The sequence below is a fragment of the Pygocentrus nattereri genome, chromosome 17 (genome assembly GCF_015220715.1).
Source record: "Pygocentrus nattereri isolate fPygNat1 chromosome 17, fPygNat1.pri, whole genome shotgun sequence".
Classification (NCBI taxonomy): domain Eukaryota; kingdom Metazoa; phylum Chordata; class Actinopteri; order Characiformes; family Serrasalmidae; genus Pygocentrus; species Pygocentrus nattereri.
Window position 1 is genome coordinate 27,893,931 of NC_051227.1, and position 27,278 is coordinate 27,921,208.

General features: G+C 37.6%; 1 protein-coding gene across 1 annotated transcript in view; it reads left to right on the top strand.

Moving 5' to 3' along the window:
* gab2 (GRB2-associated binding protein 2) overlaps positions 1-27,278 on the top strand; it is a 59,849-nt gene that overhangs the window by 14,059 nt on the left and 18,512 nt on the right. The window contains exon 2 of the mRNA XM_017696784.2: positions 18,030-18,330. Coding sequence (XP_017552273.1) covers positions 18,030-18,330 — 301 coding nt within the window. The remainder of the gene's footprint in view (positions 1-18,029; positions 18,331-27,278) is intronic.

A 27,278-nucleotide genomic window follows, 5' to 3' on the forward strand; every position in this document is an offset into this window, starting at 1 on the left:
TGCTTGTAAAACCCCATGATAGCCTCATCATGTGAAGTCAGTTGTGTGTAGGAGACCCCAGAACATGTTTGCATGAGACTGTGTGTGTGTTGGGGGTCTTCATCAAACAGGATTCTGATCTGGTGTGGTCCACACATTTTAATGAATTGTATAAAAGACTAGTCCAGCATGTGACATTGCTATATAGTCATATACGTGGCTTGTGCGTGTTCATGATTTGTGAATATTTGATTAAATCTGACAAAATACCAAATCCCTGCACTAATGTGATGCACTGTTGTGAAATGACAAGCACCACAAAACATAATGTTGCTTTCTAAGCTTTTATTTTCTGACAGAAAAAAAGGTTGAATTACAGGCGTCTGGTGGCAAGTAACGTGCTCTGCATGTGGTGCAATACAAAAGCTCACGGTGTCCTTCTTGAGGGGTAGGACATCCAATTTTATGAAATATGGGCTACCATGCTAATAGTGGGCTAGCATGTTATTGGAGCATTTTTAAAATGTTTGCGTGTAGAGAAAGAGACTTTCAAAAACATGTTTCTTAAAATGCCCGGACATGTGTGGGCTTGAAAATCAAACTATACTGTTTAAATGGTCGTATCTTAGACTAGCATTTTAGTTAGACTAATTGAAGTAACAGTAACTCTCTCTCCCTCGCTCTTGCTCTAGCTCTCGCTCTATCTCTCTCTCTCTCTCGCTCACCCGCTCTCTCTCTCTCTCTCTCTCTCTCTCTCTCTCTCTCTCTCTCTCTCTCTCTCTCTCTCTCCCTTTTCTGAGAAAATGCAGTTGCCCCTTATTGTCTTCGATTTACCCACATTTGCCCCCTGCAGCCTCATACAAAAGCCTGTTTCTGAAGGTATTCCCTGCAGTGTGCCACAGTATGAAGTTACCTCATATTCAGCATATTCTGCATGCTTCATACACTACATGAAAGCACCAGACTACACTATATATGGCTGGCATGCTTGTAAAAGCCCATGATGGCCTTACCATGTAAAGCCAGTTGTGTGTGAGGAGACCCCAGCACGTGTGTGTATGTGAGAGTCTGTGTGTGTGTTGGGGGGGTAGTTAGCACTTTATATCCTCACGTCAAACAGCACACAGCTGCTGCTCTTCCCAAAGCTCTGTTTTGACTATTGGGGAAACAGAGGGGTTTAATGGGAGCTGCAGTGGGACTCTAATGCATCCGCCTCAACGAAAACTCTCCATCCCTGCTCCCTCCACCGCTCTGTTTAATCTCTTCTCCTGTTTATTTCCTGAGCTACGTGGGATGGAACGCTGCCATTACCAACCAGAGCGGCTCTGGATCTTCTCAAGCCAATAGGGGGATTACACATGAGAGCTGTAAAAAGAAGGGATGAATTCAATTTGTTGGCCATTGTTTGCCTGAATGATAATGTTGCAAGGAGTGTTAATTCATTAAGAAGTGTGTGTTTGGGTGTGTGTGTGTGTGTGTGTGTGTGTGTGTGTGTGTGTCATAACATATGTCTGGACTGATTGTCTGGTCAGTTGTACACAAGAAAAGCATACAAACATACACACACCATTGTCTACCTGGGGAATATTCCACACAGCAGGTTTTCTCAATTAGCCAGATAACTTGAGCCCAAAGATGAGGACTGTCCAATGGGAATGTCCCTTGGCTCTTTTCTTATTGGACAGGCTTAACTTTGGGCTTAAGTTATCTAGCTAAACTGAGAAATCCTGCTTTGTGGATTCCCTCCCTGGACTGGTCTGTAAACCTTTCGCCATCATTAGACCATACTCACACTGAGAAAGTGCAGAGTTTATTTTACCCTACTAATGGCATAAACTCAAGTCATCTGTGTAAACACAGATAGATGACACCTGCTCTGCATGCAGGAACCAGCGCAGCCGACACTGTCTGGATCACTTCTGCACAGCTGTGTGTTTGTGTGTGTATTTGTATGTGTGAGAGAGGGAGAGAGAGGTCATCTGCATCATTAGCTAATGTAGAACTCTATGTCTATGCCATATATGTATATGTATGTCATGGAAAATATGTGGATCTTAAATGGACTGTGAAAACTATGACTTTTTTTCTTTTTTTTTTGCAAAACATATTTTCTGGAAGGGAACCAATAACGCCACTATATGCAACATGATTTACTTAATTACATTTATCCATAAGCCAGAATTAAACAGATTTTTCAAAATCCTAGCAAAATGTTGAAATCTTAGCAGGTTGATTTGTAAACAGAGCCATTCAAAGTGTTTTTATGTGAAACATACCAACTCAGATTTCATTACAGTGGAGGATATATTTGTAAGTAAGGCATCACACAATGTATTCATAATAATTTATGTAATGGCTTTCTGTGAATTAGCTTTTAGAGCCTAGGAATTCAAATGTGGCCCAGCCCACCCCCCTTTATTTTAAAGTGAAGGAGTTACAAGGGGCAAGGGTGAGGGTCAAAATGAAAAATAGCAGTAAGTTCTTAAAAATTGTGAAGGGGGCCTCATGGTGGAAAAAAGTGTGAATATATTTTAGGGGCATTAACAACTTTAGATGTCTGGTTCCTATCACCACCGCTGTGACTGAATTCTTATTTGGCAAGTTTCTCTATAACAGCGTATTTTATATAATATCATGCAGAATGACTTTGTTTACAGCTGAGCTACTGAATTTTCAGAAATATTGAAGGATTGGTCAAATTCCCCTGTAACGTGTAGACCTTTGTTTGGAACAGTGTATAGCTGATAAAAAACACTCAGGATGCTTTTTATTCTTCTGTTATAAACACTTCTTAAACCTCTTTCTGTTTTTTATGCTTTAAACACTTTTTATCTCCTGATTTCCCTTTTTTCATCTTATTGGTCAGTCAGTCTATCAGTTTACTTTGTATCTTAAGAATTGACTTTGTGTTCACTCTTGTCTAAGAATGTCTGGAGTGTTGCAAGAAAATGTTATGTTTCCTGGTTAACAGGGTTTGGTTTTTGCTTCATAATATCTTGAGAACAGGAACACTAAAAATAGCTTACCCAAAAGATAATCTACATCTGTTTCTAATCTTATACAGTTTGGTTGATCACGTAACCACTGCTGGGAACTGAGGAAACTGCACAGTACAGCCAAAAATGCTAGCATTACTAATAATAAATGAAACCCTACAACACCAGATTTAAATTTAGCAGTAGTGGCAATATTGCTGGTTGAACGAACTTAATAGCAAATTCTCTGAATTATTTTATGTTTAATCTGATTAGAACATTGCAGATAATCTGTAAAATTAAAGCTGCACATGTATTTATTTTTCTGTCATACTGTCATATTGTACAGATGAGTTTTCTGAGCAAGCAATTTTCGTTTATTTTCGCTCTCTCTTAGTTTCTCTTCTCTCTCTCTCTCTCTCTCTCTCTCTCTCTCTCTCTCTCTCTCTCTCTCTCTCTCTCTCTCTCTCTCTGTCTCTCTCTGTCTCTCTCTCTCTCTCTCTCTCTCTCTCTCTCTCTCTCTCTCTCTCTCTGTCTCTCTCTCCATCACCCTTTCCCCTGGAAACTGGGTGATTGTCAGTGAACTGTGCCGCTCCATATTTTATCTACGAGATCTGCTCATCAAGTCACAGTCTAACATTCAGATTTTAAAGTTTGTCCAAACCATGCGTTTAATTTTTAAGTAAAAGAAATGCTGTCTCATGTTTTCGCTACTGAAACACAGTTCTAGACCATAGGCAGAGCCTTATTGTAGCCCCTGCGTTTGAGAGCAGTAAGTAAGAATGCATCCTTGTCCCGTTTGACTTTGACGTAATGTGTCCCAAAGTCTGTAAATCAGTGTGGAACATTAAGAATTGTCACTATTGAAACACATTTTCTGCAATTAAATAAACTTTTTGTGCTCTTAACTAAAAATATTATGATTGTGTGTAAACTGTTCAAAGCTATGTTTGCTATTCATGTACTGGCTAGCGTTTTTGAGTTCTGCTCAATGCAGCTAAAATTGTCACTGTTGAAACACTTACATTTGGGAAAGGTTCAGTAGTGTTGTGATAGCATTGGTAGTGATAAAATGAAATGTCCAATCACTTATTTTGAAGTAAACATTATTATCATATAAGATCATTCACAACAAAAAGATTGTAATCTAAAGTCCAAATCTCTTAAAATCTTAAATGAGTTTTGCAAGTTCAGTAGAATGATCCATATATTAAAACCAAGCTGCAACAACAGCCTGATTTGAATTCATTATTTTGAACAAACAATTGCCACATAAAAATGTATTATTATTATTATTATAATTGGCATAGAAATAAATACATAGATGCCATGTTGTCTGTTATTTGAAGACCTATCAAAATTTAAATAAGGAAGCTGGTGCATTTACATTTTAGATACTAACAGGCAGTGATATATGCACTTGAGCAAAGAGACAGCAGATCAAATGACAAAAAGCATGTTTATGATCTAGATTTTACAAATGTAAACATTAATGTTAAACTGACTGTCCTAAAAATACATATCAGATGTAAGTTCAAGTGTATTAGGTGTAATATCGCTGTGTTCTCTTTGTTATATGATCCTATCCTATTTTCTGAGTGTTCTTGAAATGGTATAATATTGGATGGTACAATTCTTAAACTGCCTTTCTGTGATTGTACTGAATGCAGTCCAGCAGCTGCAATGACCACTCTGAGACTGAATCCAAAGCAGCATCTATGTACAAGTGACAGAAGATGGTAATTTTTTAAAACATTTTTACTAAAAATGTCTTGTCCACAGTTATTTATACCGCTTGAAATGGTCACATTAATTCCTGTGTCATTTCAGATGGTCCTGGTAATTTCTACCATGTTCTAAAATGTTCTAATCAACTATAAATTGAGAACAGCTGATGTAGTAGTTCTCCAGTCAGACATTAGTCAATTTCAAGTCATGAATGAAACCAAAGAGCTTAGTGATGACCTCCAGTTGCACATTGTGGCTGCTCACAAGACAGGGAAAGGCTGTAAAGCTATATCCAACTGTTTGCACTGTGGCCACTGGTACTTGAAAAGCATAATCAAAAAGGAGTTCTACCCTCTAAAAAAAAACATTAAAGGGTGTAGTAAAAAGCCAAATGTGACCCCTCTGCTGTCATGAATGATGGTTGCGAGAGGCCAAGAAGAGTCCTTTGCAGACTCTCACCTAGACAAAAATGAAAACGTTTCGTCATCAAATCTGTGATCAAATGAGACACAAATGGAGTTGTTTGGATACAGGGATGTGGCTCTTGTTTGGCAAAAGAAAGGAAATGCATTCAGCAACAAGAACACAGTCAAGCATGATGGTGGGAATGTGATGCTTTGGGGTGTTTTTCAGCCTATGAGCCATGCAACCTTGTCACAGTAAATGGCATCATGAGAAAAGAGGACTAAATTAAGATTCTGGAGGAGAACATCGGGCAGTCTGCAGAAAAACCTGACCTTGGGCAGCATTGGACCTTGGAACAAGACAATGATCTGAAACATGCAGCCAAATTTGTCAAGAAATAGTTAACAGAAAACGTTAACATTTTGGAGTGGCCAGCCAGAGTCCAGACCTAAATCTCATCAATAATCTACAGACTTGAGTGATGGCACGGAAGCCTAAGCCTTCCAACCTCAAAGAGCTTGTTAGCAATTATAAGAATCAGTTGGTTGCAATGATGGCAAATGAAGGCTTTGTCAGTGTTTACTGAGAGTATATAAATAATTTTGGACATGGCATTTTTGTAGAAATCATACACAGACATATTTTTTTTTCTCTAGTAAAATATCTTACCATCTTTTGTCACTTGTTTAGGCCATTTTCAGCCAGAAGAAACCTATTGGTCTAGTAAGAATTCACTATAAATTTGGCATGGATATATTGGCATTGGATATGGCTTAACTTTGGGCATGTATATGTTTTTGATGCATAAACTCATCACAAGTGGACCTCAGTGGGGGAACATAATATACAAGAAAAATCTAAATGGGCCCTTTACCTGAAATTTAAAAGTTATTAGCTAGATACAATCCAGATCTTGCAGGCTACACTGGACATCTTTCACAAATCATAATCAGTGTTACAAACAAATTGTATCAGTAGGGCTAAAAGTAGTTTTAAAATGTTTGTTAAAATGACTCAAAGTTGTTTATCTTATTTAAATGAGTTAAACTGTGGTGGAGTTGGTGGATCTGACACAGTTTGCAAGTACTTTGGTAAATAAATGAAGAACTCTTGAGATTAAATTTGTGGTAAAGAAGCTCTTGCTGTGGCAAATATTAACAGCCATGTAGTCACAGTGCCTATTGTCTGAGATTTGCAGTTTTCTAAGCTGACCTGTTGATTGGCATTACTATTATGTAATCTAAGCACTAGGAGTGTATCTGTCACTCACAATACCATCTCCAGCTAGTTACCTCGAGTAGCAAGCTAAGTTGTTATTGAATGGCTTGTTATTGTATGACAGCTGGCCTGATGTTAGTGGAAGCAACACAACAGATTCTGCACAGGTGCTTTATTAACTAACATGATAATGGTGCATTGAAAACAAGACACACAAGCCAACTGACCTGTTTATTACATGCATTTTGTTAGTCATTCGACTTGTTCCAAAAAGTAGGATGCCCTGCTATTGTTATAACAGACCATGAGGGCTTGGCCACTGCGCATAAGCCAAACATATGATGGCCAGTGCTAAATAGATTCATCTTGGCTTTACATGATCATCAGCAGAGGTGGGTAGAGTAGCCTAAACCTGTAGTCAAGTAAACATGTTGTTACTGTTGACCTGATGACTTTTTCAAAAAATCAACATAAGAGAACAAAAGAAGCAGGCCAATGATTACCTTACTGGGTGCCCATCTCTGCAGTGAAAATTCTTAGCACATCCACCATCTATCAGCTTTGGAACTGAAGTTTCTTAGGTGCTATTCATCTCTTTTTGGAGAATGTTTTTGGTCTTAAATTGAATGACAAAAGTCTTTGAGATCAGTCACAAAGCAGAGGAGACCTTGTCATCATTCAATGTCAGGAAAAATATATGCAATATAGGAATTCATAACACACTACGGCATATTTTAATACACCATTATTGTTTATTCTCTTGATAAAAAATAATTGAAAGAAAAACAGATTGTGACAGAAATACAAGGTTTTATTATATATTATATATTTATTATATTATATAATATCGCTGGTGTCGGAACAAAACCTTGTATCTCTGTTTTTGTCATTTTTCAGTTTTGGAGATAATTTGAAAATACCTGTTGTGCTTTACATTGTACATAAATTTCATGATGAATCGACCAAAAGAAACAGCTCAAAATGACGGGGAAAATGTCTGGTTCCATTGACTTACATTGTGAGAAAAGTAGGTTTTCTTCTACTTCTGTAAAGTTACCATTTTGGAGATACCTGTTGTTGGGACAAAATCGTGTGTGTGTATGTGTGTGTGTTTTAAACTCAGACAATAAATAGCACTAAAAAGAAAAGAGTAAAGTTTGCAGAGGATGTGTTAACTTATTTTCATTAAGAAAAGCAACAAAACATATAATTTGACTTGGGGTGTGCAAAACTAGCGCGTACGACTGTATGTAATTGAGTATACAGAACTAGTCACTGTCCACATCTGGTCATCGGTGAAAGATCAAAGTCAGCTTTAGATGACTTGCACTTAAAGTGATATGCATCATGAATTAAGTCATGATTAGTGATTCAAAATCTGAAACAAATTCAGATTTTTTTCATTGAGTACTTAGGCTAGATCAGAAAGAATCATTATGGCCTCGAGGTCAAAGAGAGAGAAAATGAGAGAGAAATGTGATACTGTTCAGAGCCTCTGCCTTTGAGCTGCAGAAGGCCAGCTGCTTGGCCTGTAGTTTGTTCTTAGATCATTTAGTTAAACCTTGTCCCCTCATTGTTTTCCTGAAACCCAAAACCCTAAAACACCTCTGACACTGCAGTGAAGACTAATCTACATACAACAGGCTTTGTTAAAGGACAGAGCAGGTAGATAAATAGGAGGGGTCTGGACACCCAGCTTAACCTCAGCTTGTAATTGTGTTTGCTCAGCTGTATGTGTGTGTATGTGTGTTTGTACAAAGCAGGTAGTGTGAGGGGGGGTGAAGTGAGGTGGGGTGAGTACAACCTGAATCATGTTCCTCCCCTTAAGAATGGTTACGGTGTTCATACACAAGCGCACTGTGAAAACTGTGCCCTTTAAGACATGCTATTTGGTTAGCGTGTTTGCTCAATCTACATGCAAAAACATGCTGACTGATACCCATCTCTCGCTGTTTACAGTGCACACCAGCGCTGTTCTCCATTTTTGTCGGAGGCTATAACTGCCATTTATTAATTTATACCAAATGAAGGTGAATGGTGAATGTTTTTTTTCTTCTTCTTCTTCTTTTTTTTAGTTTTAGTTTCTCTGCTACACAGACTTTTCTTAGCATGTAATAAGGGTCATGCACTAGATAATGCTGCAAAGCTAATCAGTCTGTCTGAACAGTAATTGAAGAACAATGAAATCATCCATAATCCAAGGAACATATGAAAGTCATTTGACTGTCTTTCCATTCTTGGAGCACTGTAATGCTTGAACACATACAGACTGGTTCTGCTGTGACAGAACCTCTATAATGTGTAATTACAATCACTGAAGTTAACTGAAGTTATTATGGGGTAAAAAGTAACATGAGTTATACGTAGTTCAGCAGGTTCAAGTAGAATGAGCTTTTAGTCATGTTACTATGGTAACATGGAAACATCATCTGAGATTTTTGATTTGTTCCATGAAAATAATTTACTGAATTGATGTTTGTCATTTCCCGAGTAATGTGTATACAGTCGTATGCAAAAGTTTGGGCACCCTGGTCAAATGACATGTTTTGTCGATTTTCTAATTTAAAATAAGTTAACACATCCTCTACAGAGAACACATATCTGCATAATTAAATGCATGATTGCCATTAATTTGCTGCATTTAACAGAAACATTAAAACATGGCTTTTGCAAATGTTATGGCTATAAACGTTATTATCTGTATTTTATGTTTTCTTGTTTCCAATATTGTTAAACTCAGCAAATAAGTAGAAACTGTGGAGTACAATTTTTGGAAAAATGCTGTATATTTATGTTTGTTCTCAGCAGAGGACGTGTTAACTCATTTTTGCTTTTTACATTTAATTACTGGGGTTGTCACATTATTTTATTTGGGTTCTTGGTAGCTGTTTTGAACACAGCTGGGTCAGCAGTTTTATTGCAGTGTTATAACTAAGCCTCCCAAAGTAAACAATTAAAGACAACCCAAAAGTTGTATTTTATTTTTTTTTACAAATTTATCAAAAATATACTGTCAGTTAAGTAAAATATGTTTGCGTTTAATTGTGCTGATATTTGCTCTGCTAATTTGTAATAAAATATGAACTTGCAACCTTTTACCAGACTATTTTTAACTCTTTACTAATCATTTTTAAGCATACTGTTTGTGTTTAGTTTTCAAGGGCTTAAATGGATCAAACATACTGCATTCAATTATTTTTGCATCATTTTACCTTTGTAGTGATTGTTATAACTTGCCCCTCATACCTGCTTATATGATAAATTGTAACATTAGCACTCACACTACTTTTGGCTGAATTGGTCTCAACAGAGGGGGCTCAACAATTTTTTTTTATTTGTATCAAAACATCGTCTTGGAATGATTTTAAAAGTTTTTATGTTGTGCTCCTGCCTATTAGTAGAAATAACAACTTTCATCTCACCTGTATAAAGATATCTGTTCACAATGTTGGCCTACAGTTTGCAGAAGAACTGCTCTGTATTTTTTCCTCCTCTCTAGGTGCTCTGAAGGAGTTCATCCCGTTGTTTTCTGCTCTTCCATCGTTGTTTTGTGCTTTCCAATAATAGGACTTGTGTTGACTAATCAACATAAGAGAGTCAGAAGGCTTTGACCAGAGAAAGAACAACAAAGTCTAATTTTAGAAGTCGATTCCCTCAAAACAATTTTAGTCTCCTTTGTCTTCACATGGTTTCCTCAACTGAAATAGATTGCTGTCATCCATTGTTATGGTTTGTTAGCATTGTGTTCATTAAATCATGTTATAATAATTGTCCCCACAAGCTCTTTATTTGGTGTTAGCTATGTTAACAGTTCGAGATTTCTTCAGGAAAATGAACAAAGCAAGGATAAGGACTGGGGATTTGTGAATGTGCTCCTAACCAGCCGTGAGAATGCATGGTCTTACCACTTTTAAGCTCATTATTTTCAGGTTTGGCATCAGCTGACAGTTCATCCATTCTTCACATATTGCTCTGAGGAGGAGTGCTTTGTCAGAGTCGAAGGCTAGAATTCATGTAATTCAATTTCACAGAGGTTAGCGCTGTCGCCCTGAATATTATATCTGTTTAAGGATTATGGATGTCTTCACTGTGGGAGTAAGGTTTTCCTTGGGACTGTAAGATGGATGAGTTTTAAGGAAAGTTATATTTCAAAATGCTGATAACAACTGTGTTTAGTAGAACCTAGAGGGGAAATCAGTTAGACGCTCCAGCAAGGAGTAAAAGCTTGTGGCTATTAGTGAGGAGCGTTGAAACAATGTTTCTAAAAAAGATTGAGAATTATGTCCTTGGGCTGAAGCACTTTGTTTCTAAAAACTGAGGATCATTGTTGTAGTAGAATCTATTGTGATGTCAGTTCTTTAAACTTCATCTGCTAAAACACATTAACGTTAACTAACAGTGAATGAATCACTAGGATCTCGTCTGAATAACTGCTAACTGCTCTTTGCTAGCCTTTATCCATGAAGATCAAGGGTAGTCTTTGACTGAGTTATGTGTTTTAAGACTGAGGAGACAGAGAAAAGAAAGAAATTCTTTCCTGACTGCCAGCAGCTTCGCTCAAAGGATAAAAAAATAACACCACTGGGTCCTTACATGGGATGTTTCATCTCTCTGGAACACTTTGGAGCCCTTTGGAATGCTTTGTCCCTCCAAGCATTGCTACCTTGACAAACGCTGAATGTCCTCTCATCAGGTTTCTTGCCCCCAGTGCCCAGTAACTCCCATGGGCGGCTAGCTAAGCCCAAGGACATGCGGGGGCAGTCAAAGCTCCATTTCAGACCTTTACTTCACTCTTCTCTCTGCCTGGCTGACTTTGATAGATGAATCTGGGGTGAGGAGGAGGATTAGCTTGTTTGTTGTCCGTTTTGTTGATCCAGACTTGTGTCTCCTGAGGGCTTTAAAGAGAGAGTGTGGACAAAGGCAAACATGGAGCTGAGCTCTGAATTAGCATGATTGGTCAGTCAAGAACAGTGCGGTTCCTGAGAAATATTCAGCATTTCAAACTTATGCAAGAAATTCATAAGAACGAAATTGTCATTGATTGTTAAAATCTTCTCAGAATGTTATAAAATATATACAGTTTGGATGCACCTACTTTTAGAAAGGTTTTCTTGATTTTTTTTTTTTTTTTTTTTTTTTTTACCTTTTTCTATTTTAAATCTATAAAATAACACATAACATAAGCCAGTGGATAAGTGTCTAAGATAATAAATAAATACATACATACATACATACATACATACATACATACAAAGTAAATAAATAATTATATATCTTGGACAAACTAAGCATCCAGGGTTGATGATAGCCTGGTGGAGATGGTAGTGGTTAGTGCAGTAGGAATGACCCAGAGTGGGTCATGGTAACCTCTCTCCACTGAACTGGGCTCTGCTCCAAGTCTCATTAAGTCATGTTCCAGCAGTGAGACTGCCATACTATTTCAATGAGAGATGAAACAGTAAAGTGATTGCTGCTCTCTCGCTCTCGCTCTCGCTCTCTCACTGTCTCTCACTCGCTCTCTCCCTCGCTCTCTCCCTCGCTCTTGCTCTCGCTCTCTCTTACTCTCTCTCACTCTCTCTCCCTCGCTCTTGCTCTAGCTCTCGCTCTCTCTCGCTCTCGCTCGCTCTCTCTCACTCTCTCTCACTTGCTCTCTCCCTCGCTCTTGCTCTCGCTCTCGCTCTCGCTCTCGCTCTATCTCTCTGTTTCATTTCCTTGTTTTACAGTGAAGATCTAGATGAAAGTAAGGCCAATGATGTGCCTGTCAGCTAAGGCTGTGTATGTACGTGTTTGTTTGAGGGTCCTATCATGTTTTTGTGTTTGTAGTTTGCACATTGTGGCGGTTACGAGTGGGAGTGGACGTTAGCGGGAGATGCTTTCTGAGGTGGGGCTTCGGAAGGCGCCGGGCCAGGAAACACAAACAAGGATCCACTACGGATGTGTTTAGACAACAAAGCCTGTCTGTGACTAATCTACTTAGTCTAGTTTAAGTTACTCATATGTATTGTGTGTTGTATTATGTACACTAATATAAGAATGGCAGCACTTGCATTGCTTGAAGTCCACAACTCTAAGGCATTTAACACAATAAGTTCAGTATTTCTTATCAGAGTTCGCTAAATCAGGTCTATTTCATGATCATAAAGTGAGTATGAAACAATATACCATTGCTAGAACCACTGTCTTGCTCATTTGGATGTTTTCCCCGCTCTAATACATTAGATTAACAAGCCTTTCATGAGTTGAAGCAGGTGTGGTAGAGCTGAGTGAATACTAAATTATACAGGGCTGTGGTGCTCCAGGACCAGAATTGATAATCATTGATCTAAACCAGTTTGAACAGAAACTGAATAATGTTTTGGCTTTAAATGCTTTGGACCAATTATGGACAAGGATTATACTCTTAGACTAAACTGCCAATGTTCTAATTTCACCATTATAAATCCCACATAGTCCAGGTTTAGTCAGACTCAGTATTTTAATCCTTTATTGCACAAATCTGGTTTGAATCTTGCAGCACACAAAATGATTACAGTAGCATTGTTGATGCGACCGTAATCATGGGTTTTTTATTTGTGTATTTCATTAGGAACGCTATGTACTTATTCAAAGCCACAGTGAAGCCAGTCTTGAAAGGCTTTTAAGCTTTAACTGCTGTCTAATTATGGAGAGGTATTTTGTTGTCAGTGCTGCTGCTTGTCAGTGTGTGATAAACTGTTGCTTCACTCTCCGTCTTTGGGCCATCAGCGGCGTGAACAGCCTCTGGTAGCTGTCATTTATCAGATGGGCAGAAAATGAAATGAGAAGCATCTTGGCGGGCTGCTGCAGGAACACATAGATGCTATTACTTAGCCTCTGTTCTTCAAGTCTGGCTGTTTGGCAGCCAGTACAGAACAAAATGCTGGATCCACTAAAAAGGTCCTTCAGTTTATCTCCTCAGAATATTTAAAAGCACTCCTATTTTCTGTTTAGGGGACAGTTGTCTTTAAAGCAACGCTCAGATTGCACTAAACTGAAAATGTGCTTAATGGAACTGGGGCAATTAGGGACAAAAAGTAAACCTGGCCTGAAATAGTACAGTTTCTAAGCTTCGTTAAGGTGGTCTGCAATAGCTCACAGTGAATATTTCCAGTGCAGTGTTTTGCAGATCATCTTAAACTGTGTCTGCTGGTGTTTTATTGACTGACCTGATACACACAGTTAGTCACTGTGTGTCACTCTGAAAATGTGAGTCCGTCTGTAACACTGCCTTCTGCAAGAGTGGCCAGAATCTCCTCATGTCACCTTTGAATATCACAGTATCACCAGTGGATGCACAGTAGCTCCCTACTGACAACAACTGAAACTCAAATAAACAAACATTACTTACTGCTGCCCTCTTATCGAGTCTTATAGCACCAGATCAGAAGTTTTGTAGGACTCATGATGTTTCCTACTTTCTTTATGTGCATTCATTTGCCTCCACCCAACATGTGACATAACCAAAGGATTGTAAAAGCTAACAGCTTTAGAAAGTAATCATGATCAGCTCAAATAATTGCGATCGGGTGATTGTCACAATTGTGACAGACCTAGATGTGAGAACAGATTGATCTGTATTGTTTTTTTACTAAAGTTAATTGTGTCTGGATTATGTGAGTGACTTGATTCATCCATATTCCCTCAGAAACATCTGTGACGGGAAGCTCACGACACAATAAAACATTTTGCACTTGGTTAGAAGCTCATGTACATGTAGCAGCCTGACCTGTGAGATCAGTATTGTGAAGGCTGATATGATGAAACACAAATGATATATTGTGCAGCTCTGTTTGGCTCTTGTTTTGTTCAGTAAGACTGTTAACCCATCTCTGCTGCTCAGAATGGTTTGATAATGGACTTATTGTGACAGCGTGGGCAGGAGAGTGGTGTGAGAACAGCGAATGAAGGGGAGATCAACAGCAGGCTTGAGAAAACACAGGATGTACAGCGGGATCCGTTTTTCCGCTTCCTGCCGGCCGGACAGTGGGACTGAATGGAGGAAGGGGAAGAGTATGTGTGTGTGTATGGAGGGGTTTAGTGGAAAGAGTGTCCTTGGTTCCCTGTTTTGGTGGCGGAGGTGGCTCTGTGTGTATGTGTGCGTTGATGGAGTCCAGGGCCTGCAGGATCCTGTATCAGGAGTGAGAAGAAAAAAGAGCAAGAGCAGAGAGAGAAAACGACCAAGACAGCAAGAAGGAGAAAGAGACTGGGCTGCAAGATGGAAAAAGATATAGGGAAAAATGAGAGAGCAAAAGAAGATGACAGAGAGAGAATGGAGAAAGAAAGAGAGAGAAAACGAGAGAGGGAGAGAGACTGGACGGAAGTGGATTGCTGGCAGTGGGCCAGAAAGCTTCTCTCCATGATCTAACCATCTATCTTTCCCTCCCTCTCCCCACTGCAGAAAACATTCCTCCCTTGCTCGGCGTCAGACACTACTCCTCACACCAAGCATCTCAAACATTCAAATATTTAAGTCTATAAAAAAGCTTTTTTAACCTCAGGACTCTGCGCCCTTTTCTGCTTCTGACAAATGCTGTTAAAGACTAGCTTCGTTGTGATCTTGAAAAAACCAGAGCCGACCACAAACGTGTTCTTTTGCACCAAGGTTGGCCTGACTTTACAGAACAAAAATCCCATTCAATCTAATGAGAAGTTGTAACACACAACTGTTATTACAAATTAGGCCTGTCCAGTGATGGCAAACTGAGTAACATGCAAAATCAGGAAAAACACTATCCTAAATTTAGAGTCAGTAAATGATGCAAAAGCAAAGCATCTGATCTTTTTTTCAACTCCAACTTGAAAAAAACTTAGAGCTGATTAGAGCAAATTGTCTTTGTGATAAAGGCTTGTTCTGCTTGTACATTTATGATGCACATGGTTCATTCACATAACATTACTGATTAGATTCTGCACAGGTTTGTTCATATTAATGACAGATTTGAGTCACAGACCTACACAAATGTTAACCATTACGCCTGAAAGAACAGATCTAAGCAAAAAGTCACAACTGAGCAATGAGACTTTTTCTGAGTCGGCTTCTCCTGATGCCTGGATGTACAAGAGCTGAATTTAGGTTAGGCACTGCTACTATGTAAACCATGAATGATGGCACACATACAATGAGAACAAAAAAAAAAACAAAAAACCTGGCCATTCTCATCACAATCTTGTGGTTCACAATCTGATGTGCACATGTACCTCATGATTCCATTCTTTCTTGTTAGATTAAATACAGTTTGCAGTGGTCAACTTAAAAATGACAGTTATTTTATTTTATTTTTTTTTATTTGAGAATGATGAAGTTTCGACTCTCGCTATCACTGTGTCTGCTTCAGTGTTAGAAACCATCTCAAAATTAGCACAAGAAAAAGTGTGTAAACACTTTTAGGAGATAAAAATAAGGTAAAACAAAGAAAAAAGCCCTGGTGTAACAACCATTTACCACAGTTATTTTCAACACTATTGCCTAAATAAGAGGATTCTGTTACCCACGCATGCCTCAAATTATATTTATATTGCATGCTTTTGAACATGTTAGGATAGATAGAGTTTTTTTTTTTTTAATGCTGGCAAATTCATTGTTGTTTCGAACCTGTTCATTTTCATTTAAGAGTCAAGTTTGGTAGTGCAAAATTATAAATTTAAAACTTCTCATTATATAGTGAATCTGCACTCCTACAGATTCCTTAAATTGAATGTGTTAAATAAGATCTTGAAAGTTTATTCAACTTTGCAACAGTTTGACACAAAAGATTGCATTTGTGGGCACAGAGCAATGGGATAGAGCAGTTGGTCCTTCATCTCCTTTGTCTTTTGACTTGAGGTTAATTGGTGGGTGTGTCTGATAATTATATTTTTGTCTTTTATGTATTATGTCTTTTATTTTTGATAGTAAGCTCTGGATTTGTCATCTGTGGTGGGTGCATTTGTTTATTTACACTAGAACTAATTACCCCCCTCCAAAACACACACACACACACACACACACACACACACACACACACACACACACACACAGCTAGATCTTATCCATTACTACATCAAACATGCGTGTCTGTGTTGCTGAGCTTATGATCACTACAAACATAATCGCATTGGCCCACTGTCAGACTATAACCTCGCAGGTGTGTTTACCAGGGACGCAGTTGCCATGGTGGTGTGTGTGTGTGTGTGTGTGTGTGTGTGTGTGTGTGTGTGTGTGTGTGTGTGTGTGTGTGTATCTGTGTCTGTACATCTGTTTGTAGTGTGTGTGTGTGTGTGTGTGTGTGTGTGTGTGTGTGTGTGTTTACCTCCTCCTCAGCTATATCTGAACAGGAAACAATATGGGGGAGTAACACCTGTCTGTGATAAGCCACATGCACTCTGTAACACGCAGACACACACACACACACACACACATACAGGTTTCCTTAGAACTTAATCTAGGTTTCCATCATTGTGATCTGCACACCAACTGAAGACTTCTTTTTTTTTAAACTTCTTCAGCAATGTCATTTCTCACTTTGCTCAAAAGCTCCAATCTGCACTTCTTTTTCACAGAAAGAAAGAAAGAAAGAAAGAAAGAAAGAAAGAAAGAAAGAAAGAGAAAGAATCAGACTGTTTATCATTTAGCTGTTAAATCATTATTTTTTAGTTTTCATTATTTTAAAATCATTTTTAAAGTTTTATGTGATGATGATAAATGTAGTGACATCTCCAAAATTATAGCTGTGATCGGTTTTTAATATTAATGAGAATTTCTGTCAGGTGGTTGTAATAATAGTAAAAAACCTCTTACATCTTTTTACATTTTAGTGTCCTCTTAATATTAACAAATCACATTTTAGTTTTCAGTTATTGTCAATGTTTTGTCATGTTTTACTTTTGACTCATATATAGACGTCTGCAATTTATTTAAAAAAAATATTTATTAAAAACATTTTTAACTTGTTTAAATATAAAAAAAAGAAAAGTTTTTAAATTTAAACATTTACATTTAACCATGAAAACTCTCAGTAGTTACAATGTCCTGATGTTAAGTACTAGCTGATGGTGATCCAAGTATTTTAATGATGAGTTCTGCCCAATACCGACCCAAGTACTTTAATGTTATTTTAGCCGATACCGATCCAAGTACTTCAGTGTTGACTATCAGCTGATACTGATCCAAGTACTTTAATTTTAAGTTTTGGTCAATACTGATCCAAGTATTTAATAATGAGTTTGATTGATGCAGATCCGAGTACTTTAATGTTGCGGTTTGGCAAATATCAATCTGATCCAGTCTTTATGTCTTCATAGATATTATGGCTACATAATTTTAGGTAAGACATGCAAGGCTCTGCTCTTGTTTTAAATGCGCTATATCTGCTAAAATCAGAGGTATTATGGCACAGCTTGTAAAGCAAAACATTTCAATAATGATGCCATTTTCAGCTGGTGGCAACTCACTTATTAGTGCATTTTGCACATTCATCTGGTGGTGTTTACATCACCTCTGTCAGGTGGCGTAAGCAGTATGCAAAAAACAAGAAACAAATGATCACAGGTAGATCAAGCTTAATATACTTGTTAACTGATCCATTAAAATATGTTTGGATCATCCCTGATCGCAAACCATCCAATCATACTGGACGTCCCTACTTTGACGTATAGGTTCTACATTGGAAGTCCTAATAAAGGTGGAGTTATTACCATCAGCTGATCTGTTGCTCCTGTGTTCCACAGGCCTGGAAGAAGCGCTGGTTTATCCTCCGCAGTGGACGCATGAGTGGAGACCCAGATGTTCTGGAGTACTACAAGAGTGATCATGCCAAAAAGCCCATTCGCATCATAGATCTGCACTGCTGTGAGCAGGTGGATGCTGGTCTCACCTTCAAACGTAAAGAGTTCCAGGACAGTTTTGTGTTTGATATCAAAACAGCTGAAAGAACCTTCTACCTGGTGGCAGAGACAGAGGAGGAGATGAACCGCTGGGTTCGTTCCATCTGCCAGCTCTGCGGATTCAATCAGTCTGAGGACAACCATGGTAAGAAAAGCTTGTATGTGAATGAGACTTGTAGGTTCGTATGAAAGTAGGCCAGTAACTATATCACAAATGTTAAATGCTGTCTCTTGTGAACAGAAACAATCTGTGTTAACTGCATGAATTTACTTATAGTTCACACTTTATTTACCATTACATATTTGCTGTGTCAGATTGTTACTGACATGACAAAATCTTGTACGGAAAGGATTTTTTTCCTTTAGCTTTAAAACAGTTAATCTGTACATTTATACCAAATAATTTTAGATGATTTCTATTGGCACATTTGGAAATTTCTATTAGATAATTTAAACAGTTTTTATTGGTGCATGATGGAATATTAATGCAGTATAACCAGCAGTTTTTTTCAAATGGTATAAATAAGGGAAAAGGTGTATCTAATGAGGTTTTAATATGATGAGAATTACATGTAGAAAGTTAGCTTTCAATTTACACAATCCAAAGTACACTGACATTACTGCTCAGATGCGCTAATGATGAAGTCATCACAGCATCCAGTAAGAATACAAGAAGTTTGTATGTTTTTGTGGACAATGAATGGTATGTTCAATTGGTACATCAATCAGCTCACCTGTTGTGCTCTATTTGTGATACAAGCATAAAGTGGCTAAAATAGCCTGATTAGCCACATCACCTGCTAGCTGTGTTTACTTAATAGCTAACACTGGTTGTACTGTCAAATCAATACTGTGAATACACGGTGTTTTCATGACAGTGGAAAAAAAACATACATTCTTCCAGCAAGCATTCTAAAATTGCTAGAATTAGTTACATGGTAAATAGATAAACAAACATTACTCAGCGCTGTCCTCCAAACATGTTAGATGATAGTTAGATGTTAGCAGTAAGTTAGACATTAGAATTTTTTTTGTCTGTTTTTGTTTTTATGAACCCATGAAGTCTCAGTGAATGCATATACTCCTCTTTTTTTATTTACATGGGTTTGCCTCACCCCAGTGCCCCCAATTCACATTTTGTTTGTTGCAGCATAATATCATTGTGAAATCTAAGGACTCTGGAAAATGTCTGCAGTCATCTTATGTAATTGCGATCATCTCAAATAATTGTGATCATGTAATAATTTTGACAGGCCTATTTGTGTCAAGTTCCTGATTCCAGCATTAGCAGCAAAGCCTTGAACATTTGTTAGTAAGTCTGGCGCTTTAGATGGGGAGGAAAAAGTTTAGCAAATCAGTCATAAGTATGAGAACTACAAGAGAGCTTTTTTTTAGTAAAAAAAAAAAATATATATATATATATATATTCTGACTTAAAATATTGATTATAATACACTTCACTTTTTCACATTGTTTGTTATGAGATTTCTTCCTGTACTGTCCATATGTACAGTACTGTGCGAACGTTTTAGGCATCTAAGCAAATTTTTTAAACAATTTACCTCAACAGTGACTTTATCACATACATATACATATACATTAGAATAATAAAAATAATAAAAGGTAACAGGAATTTCTCGGGTCCATATTTTTCCTTGACAGCCACCACAGAGACTTGTTAATATCATCAATTACATCATGAGCACAATTTAATGAAGCACTGATTGGTCAAACCAGGAGTTGCTTTTTAACTTCCTAGAGGAGAGGTTTGAAAATGGCTACACAAACACACTAACATCCATAAAATCATTATATTATATTATCTTATATTATATTATATTATATTATATTATATTATATTATATTATATTATATTATATTATATTATATTATATAATTTAATGCATAATATTCTATCCATTTTGTTTATTCAAATATTAAATTTTTTACTTTTCTCAGCAAATAAACCCAAATAAATAGATTTTTAAAATGTGTCTTGGGTGCTTAAGACTTTCGGACAGTACTGTGCATATATAGCGTCAGTGATCTGATAAGGTCTATACTGTGAAGAAAACTCTTGAGTTTGAGACTAAACAGTAACTCTTATTGCATATCAGCTCTGCATTAACCTTAGAGCTGGAAGCTGCCTTCTCTGACATGTTTCAGTATGTCCCTGACCCAGAGACCAGAAAGAAACCAGAGTAGCCACTGAGATTTTACACTATAGAGAAGACAAAACAGCAAGCAATGATGGAATATCTAATTGATATGGACTTTTATATGGTCTTTTTAATATACCACCTCTAAGGCATGCACATGACTAACACACAGATGGAGCATGAACTGAACAATGGACTGGAACTATTATTTTGTGTAAAAAATATAAATATATTTAAAATTTATCCTGAATCTGCAATGATCAGTTGGTAGTTTGGATGAAAATAATCCATAGTTTCATCATGCACTGATCTTTGTAAAGGACTTTTAGGTAATAAAGTATATTTTGGTGATAAAGTATATTTATAGATTACTTAAGCACTAATATGAACAATATGAGGAAGACAGGTTCATGTTGATATTTGATGATTTCAAGCATATATACATTATATAAATGTATAATGCTAACAGCCAGAACTGGTAAAAAAAAGAACACTTTCCCTTTGTTCTTTCAACAGGAGAAAAACGAGGGGAATTGTGCTTTTGTTCTGCTGGTCACATCTAATCTATAGATTTGTTGAGCTATTAAAATAGTGTGAGATTTGCATGTATTGTGGGGGTTAATGGGGACATTCCCTCGTCCAGAGGCCCATGCTAATGTTCTCTCCAAATTGATGCAAAAGTCAGATAGAATACTCTGGAAGGCAATATGATATCATGGTTTATTGCATTTATTATTCCCCCCAATGCTTCTCGTCTCTGTTATTTGAGAAAGTTGGGCTGGAGCGAGCCTGCTAAATGGATGCAGCATCTGAAAGGTTTATTGATTTTTTTTTTTTTTTTTTTTTTTTTGTCTCTCTTTTGTTTTGTTAAAGAAAGGGAGTGATTGCTGCCCATCATGGCCGGCACAATAGCAGCGCTTATATTGAAGACGGTCTTTAACGCTGCCTCTGGGAGACATAAAGGGAACTTTGTGTTGGAGCCCTGTGACAGCTCACATATTTCAGCTTGCACTTTCAGATGCGGAATAAACAGAATGCATCTGAACGCAGATCCTGAGTGGTTACCGGATTGTGTTCTCTGTGTTTTAGTGTAATATCAATACAGGGCATTTTCTTCATCATCAGGTAGAGAATCAAGAATGAAAATGTGTATGCTATAGTACAATATAGGTACTAGATTAACTCCAGTAACAGTATCCATTGGCTCTAGGGAAAAGTTTTTTAAGACTATTTCTTCATATTTTTTAGCTTGCATGATTTCTCTTAAAATGCTGAACAGTAATTAGCTTATATACATGCTAAGCTAAACAAAGCTACTATTTCCTCTCATTCAGATCTCTGCTAAGTCCATATTGTTTAAAATAATGATGTTATTTTCAGGATATTAAAAATATGTTTCTTTGAATAACAATTCTTGTGGATGAATTGCTTGTGAAAACCCAAATAATTGAGGCACAAAAGTGGTTCAGCAAGTCCTTTCCCAGACTTTAAGAAAGCCCTGAGTGTTTGTGATGGCAGCTGATAATGTGTGATTTAATACATGTGTAGGATATAGCAAATCCAGATGTTCTGAGAACACACACATGCACACACATATCAAAAAATGCCATTGCGTTGCTTCATTTTGCCTTCAAATGGTGGGCGTGTGATTCGTACATTTTTACTGTATTACCTAATATCATCACTGGGTGGAAATCTGTTGTATGGTTTATGGAATTGCGTGGTTTGTGCGTGCAAAAGGGTTTTAGTGACAGCTGTAACTGGCAGTTTGATCACATAAAATCATACAGTACTGTGCAATAAATCAGAACACATATTTAACAGAAAATTACACAGAAGTCTCAAATCTATATAATACAAATAGAACTGAATGGAAGGATAGATCTTTTTTTCAGACATGAAGCAACAGTGGAGCTTGATTTTCTCCTCTCTCTCAAAGATGAAAGCTTCAAGCACTGTTTATCAGATGATGACAGTTTTGGTGGTCTACACCGACTGGGTCGGTTGTTATGAGTCCCATTTTCTCTGTATCTTTTGAAAGTTTTCCGAACAGCTATTTACTCACTGTTGAGAGTGAAGCTTGATTTTCTTATTTTCTCTACTTTCTTTTTTTACATAATGGCTATTTTGACTGGAAATTAAGTAAATGAAGGGTGATCTCTGACTTTTGCACAGTACTGCATGCTAAACATCATGTTTGACATTGTTTGCAATATTAACCTCTGTAAAATAGTTACTGCAAAAAGCAGTAAAATTTATAATATTATAATTCCAACAAAGCACACTGCTTGAACTACTTGTGCACAGAGAGAGTTTCCTCTGAGCATTCAGGCATATCAAAGCATTTACCTGATCTAACATGTTGCACAAAGTGTCCACCAGTTTTATCACTTTAGCGTATCAAAATGGAAGTTGATAATGTGCAGTTACTTGCAGGTTTGTGGCACTTAAATGACTTGAGTGAGTTCAGTGTGGGTTTTACACAATTCTGTTACTGAAAGAGCTTCAAGAGGCCATTCTCTAGCTGTTTCACCTCCTCATACAAACCTGGTCAAATGGCCTCTGCAGGCTAGGTGCTGATTCTCTAACTTGAAGCAGAGTCATTTTTTATGAGCCGCAGCCAACGATTCCCTAGAGAATAAAACACACATAGAGCAGGACTGCAATGTAGATCAGAGCAGCTCTCTCCCCTCCCTCTTCAGATGAATGCTGTGGTTGACCTCTCATTTCCCCCAGCTAGTATCAAGTTGTCAGCTGTACTGTACAGCATGAAAAATGGGACAGACCAGTTTGCCTCTGAGGGACTTCACTGACAGTCACTCACACATCTACGTATAAACTGTATGTAGGACATTTTGAAAGTTTCTGTCATGTGTACCTGAATGTTTTATGGGATGTCACTATTGATTATATTAGTAATTAAATATCTGTTTATTTTGATGAGTGATCAATACTTTTTTTAAATGAAACTGATGAAGCTGTAAAAAATATAAACTGCGAAACCTTTAAAAGATTTCATTAAAGACTTAAAACTTCATATTACGTGTTAAAAATGGGTGGACTACCATTTACTATATCATTGCTGATTCATTGGTACTTTGCATTTTGTTAATCAAGTAATCATCACAGTATTATACTGTGTTTGTTTTTGTGTCTCAGGGAAATGACAAGGCCTTCCTCTTGATGTTTTTCCTTTTAGATTCAGGCCAATGTTTACAAATAGCCATTTACTTCAAATGAAAACTGAAGTGTAATTGTATTGTAATGTCTTGATTTTGTCTGTCATACTAAGTAATCAAGGTTTGTTGTCTGGATCTGTGAATAGTCAGACATCTGTTGGGAAAACAAACAACAACTTAGTAACTCGCTTGGTTTAGATACACCTGTTTTTAGGGCTTTTGGTGTGGCTCCAGCAACTGTACATAACACTAAAAACATTTGAAAACTTTTGGCCCCATCAGTTGCACAGCTGTGGGGGGATTCCAGGGATGACAGCGCTAATAGATGATTTTGTTTTTATTTTGAGTGCCTAGACAGTTCAGAGGGAGAACAACACTGTGACTCAAGCACAGACATAACAGTGATTCACAGGAAAGGTTTTAAAAGTCTGACTGGACTCTTATTGGTCTGCTTTCAGCTCCAGGGTTAAAGTGTGACATCCTGGTGGAAAGTTTGTGTTCTATGTACTGATGTAATAAAAATAAATCTAAATAATAATACTAATAATAAATATAATGTAAATAATAATATTAAATATAATAAACATATTTAATTTACTTCATTCGTGTTAAAATGATGCACAAATTTGTATCAAGTACATTCAGTGCCTTTTCAGTTTATTCAGTTCAAGACATCTTTGTGTGGTTATACTCAGTTGCTCTGTGAACGTGTGTTATATGAGGGTGGGGACTTTTTAGGACTTTATTTTCAGGGGAGGTATGTGTGTTTGTGGTGTGTAATAGAAGCACTGTGGGGGATGGTGTATGGCAGCGGCAGCGGCAGCCTGGTATCGATGCTCTGATCTGTCTGTTAGACTAGCAGTGCAAGGTTAGGCTGCACAAGGAAGGGAGGGGCTGAGCTACTCCTGGGACACACACCAAGGTTATGCAAGGGCAGCCTAGACAAACCCCCCTGTACCCATTTCAAACTCACACACACTCACACTCACACACACAATCGCAAAGTGCCCTTCACGTCCATCGATTTTTGTTGAAATAACGAGACGCCATGGTGCTGTGGGGTCAAATTGCTGATGCCACTCAGCTGTCTGCCTCGGACTGCTGCTGTTACAACATCCCAGAATACCCACACTCATCACCACAGCAGCACACGCCCTGCAGCATGGGCCAGTAAACATATATTGCCTTTTCTTATCTCATGCCCTTTAGAAATACTGCCTTTTATTGAAAAATTGAAGCCTTGATAAATGGCAGTTTTCAGATGCTTTGGACATTGGTTCTGGCTGCTTTCAGAGTCCCTTTTTCATGCTATCTTTAGCTTTTTCCTACCATTTTAGTTTGATCTGAGACAAGAAAAAGCTGCTGTAACTTTTCTGAGAAATGATCTGTGGTCTAATTGGATCATTTGTTCAAAAATAGGCCACATAGCCCAGATATCACATTCATGACACAAATGGAATGAAAGGACAATTGTGCTAATTGATTAGCATGAATCTAGATCTTCTGATTCTACCATCCTGGCTGCAAAAAACTGTAGGAGGATGATAATGAAACTAAACTATATTTCATTATGATCATTGATAAATGGATACAGTAAAGGAAAAAGATTTATATTTTGTTTTTGTTACTTAATATACTTCAAGTGCATATGTCCACTTTCAGTTTATGCTCATAACGTATTTTGACCTTTTACAGAAATATGTAAATATTCATAAGCTTACATAAAGATATGCTTAAAATTTGAAATTGACGGGCAAATATACTTCCTAAAGTTCTCAGTGGCAACATTATTAAACAACATTGAAAAGGAAAAAAGCTACAGAGCAGAGCCATAACAAAGACTTCAAACATTCTAATCAGCACAATTGGTTCTATAATATACAAGTGAAAAGTTTGTGGAACCACAACTAATCATTCCTGGGCAGGGGTGCCACATAAAATTTCCTAACATACTTTGTTTTCAATTTCCTCTCTCTGTAGATACAGATTGTGTATCTGTGAGTAGCATTAAGTATTCTATACAATAGCTTGACCTGAAAATGTGGTCTCAAAGCAACACAACACTGAACTCCAGCACCACTGAAAGACAGACTGTTTCAAACAGAAGTTTGCTATTTTCATATAAGAACTCATATTAGAGTGGACTGGTCTTTTTCATTTATGTGTGCCTGAGCAATCATATTTGCCCCCCCCCCCCCCATACTCAGGTTTCATCAAATCCAGACCTGACTGCGAATGATCTTGGCTGAAATTGAGACAAGTTTGTAGCCAGTCCCAGTAGACCAGGGATGCCTAGCCCTCTCCTGGAAGTGTGCCTTCTGAGGCCTTTGGAGATTAGTTTCAATCCTAATCTAACACAGCTGATTCAGCTAATCAAAGTCTTCAGGATCTGGATATTAAAGCAGGATCTGGATGTCGCATTACTGACTGGAATGCCCTCCTGCAGAACAACACGCCTCCCTTTGCAAGCCATTTTAATGTCCTTCTACAGTGCCTCACTATGCTTTCATTTTTTGCATCAACTATTGTTGCTTGTGCCTATTTCTTTGGGGTTGAATGAATCTGGTTTAATAATGGTGTCTTTATTCAGCTATGAATAGCTTTTTTGGCTGTTTTTCTGGTGAAATGAGCAAGAAAAAAGTATGTCTAAATCATCTTAGCAAGGAGCCACTACAGTTTTCTAATATAAGAAAGAAAACCACAGGAAGAAAACTGAAGAGTCTTGTTCAAATAATAATGAATGAGAACAAAATAGAATCTCCTTAAATCAGTGGTTACCAACCCTCCTCCTGGAGACCTGCTTCACTGTAGAGTTTAGTTCCAACCCGCATCTAACGTGCTGCTCCCTCCTTAACCTAACACTAATGTATTCCATCCAGCAATCAAGGACTTCTGAAGAAGTCAGTTAGGTGGCCCAGGTGTGAGATTGTGGTTTGAATTACAGTTCACAGGAAGCTCGATTCTACGGGACCAGGGTCGGCAACTACTGCCTTAGATAATATGGTCCTGTTATACTTGTAACATCTGCTTAAGCTCTTATGTACAATAGTCCATTTCATTGTTCAGCTAAGATAATAGACGTATTGCTGAGGTAGCATTAGGCTGAAGGAAGACTGCTTTCTGCTTTCCCTGTTTATACTTAGCATGGCTCCTCTAGTATGCCAGTGGCTACACTAGGCTGTAATGTAGTTCCATTTAGAACTAATAAAGCAGGAGGAAGAATGCTACTTATGCCACTCTAATGTTCTGCTTCTGAAACACACATGGTGTCCATAACATGAGCTATTAGGCTGGACTACATGCTTATGAGATCATATCATGAGATCGTTAGGGGCATCCATATTAAGCCGAGCAGTTTGTAGACTGTGGCTAAACTGTGGCTCAGCCTTATCATGCATTATTGCACTCTGTTTTTCTAGCCCTTCCTTTTCTTCTGAAAAATCTGTGCATAATGTACTGGTTATTAAGGAATCATCTGTTTACTGTTAGCCATGTTAGTACTTTTGCATGAACTGTTATATTACATACACCAATTCCTCATTTCAATGTAACTAGATCCAGCTAAACTTGATTTCAACTTAGGGATCCAGCTTAACTGGATTTCAACTTACAGCTCACTGGAGTGAGCGTCCCCAAACATTTCAGTCAAACCTGATCTGGTTTGGAAACACCCCCTTACATTCTCTGAAATTTTGCTTTAAAAAATGTTCCTATATAGCTTTAATGTATGGTTCTAAGTAAAAAGCATATATAGA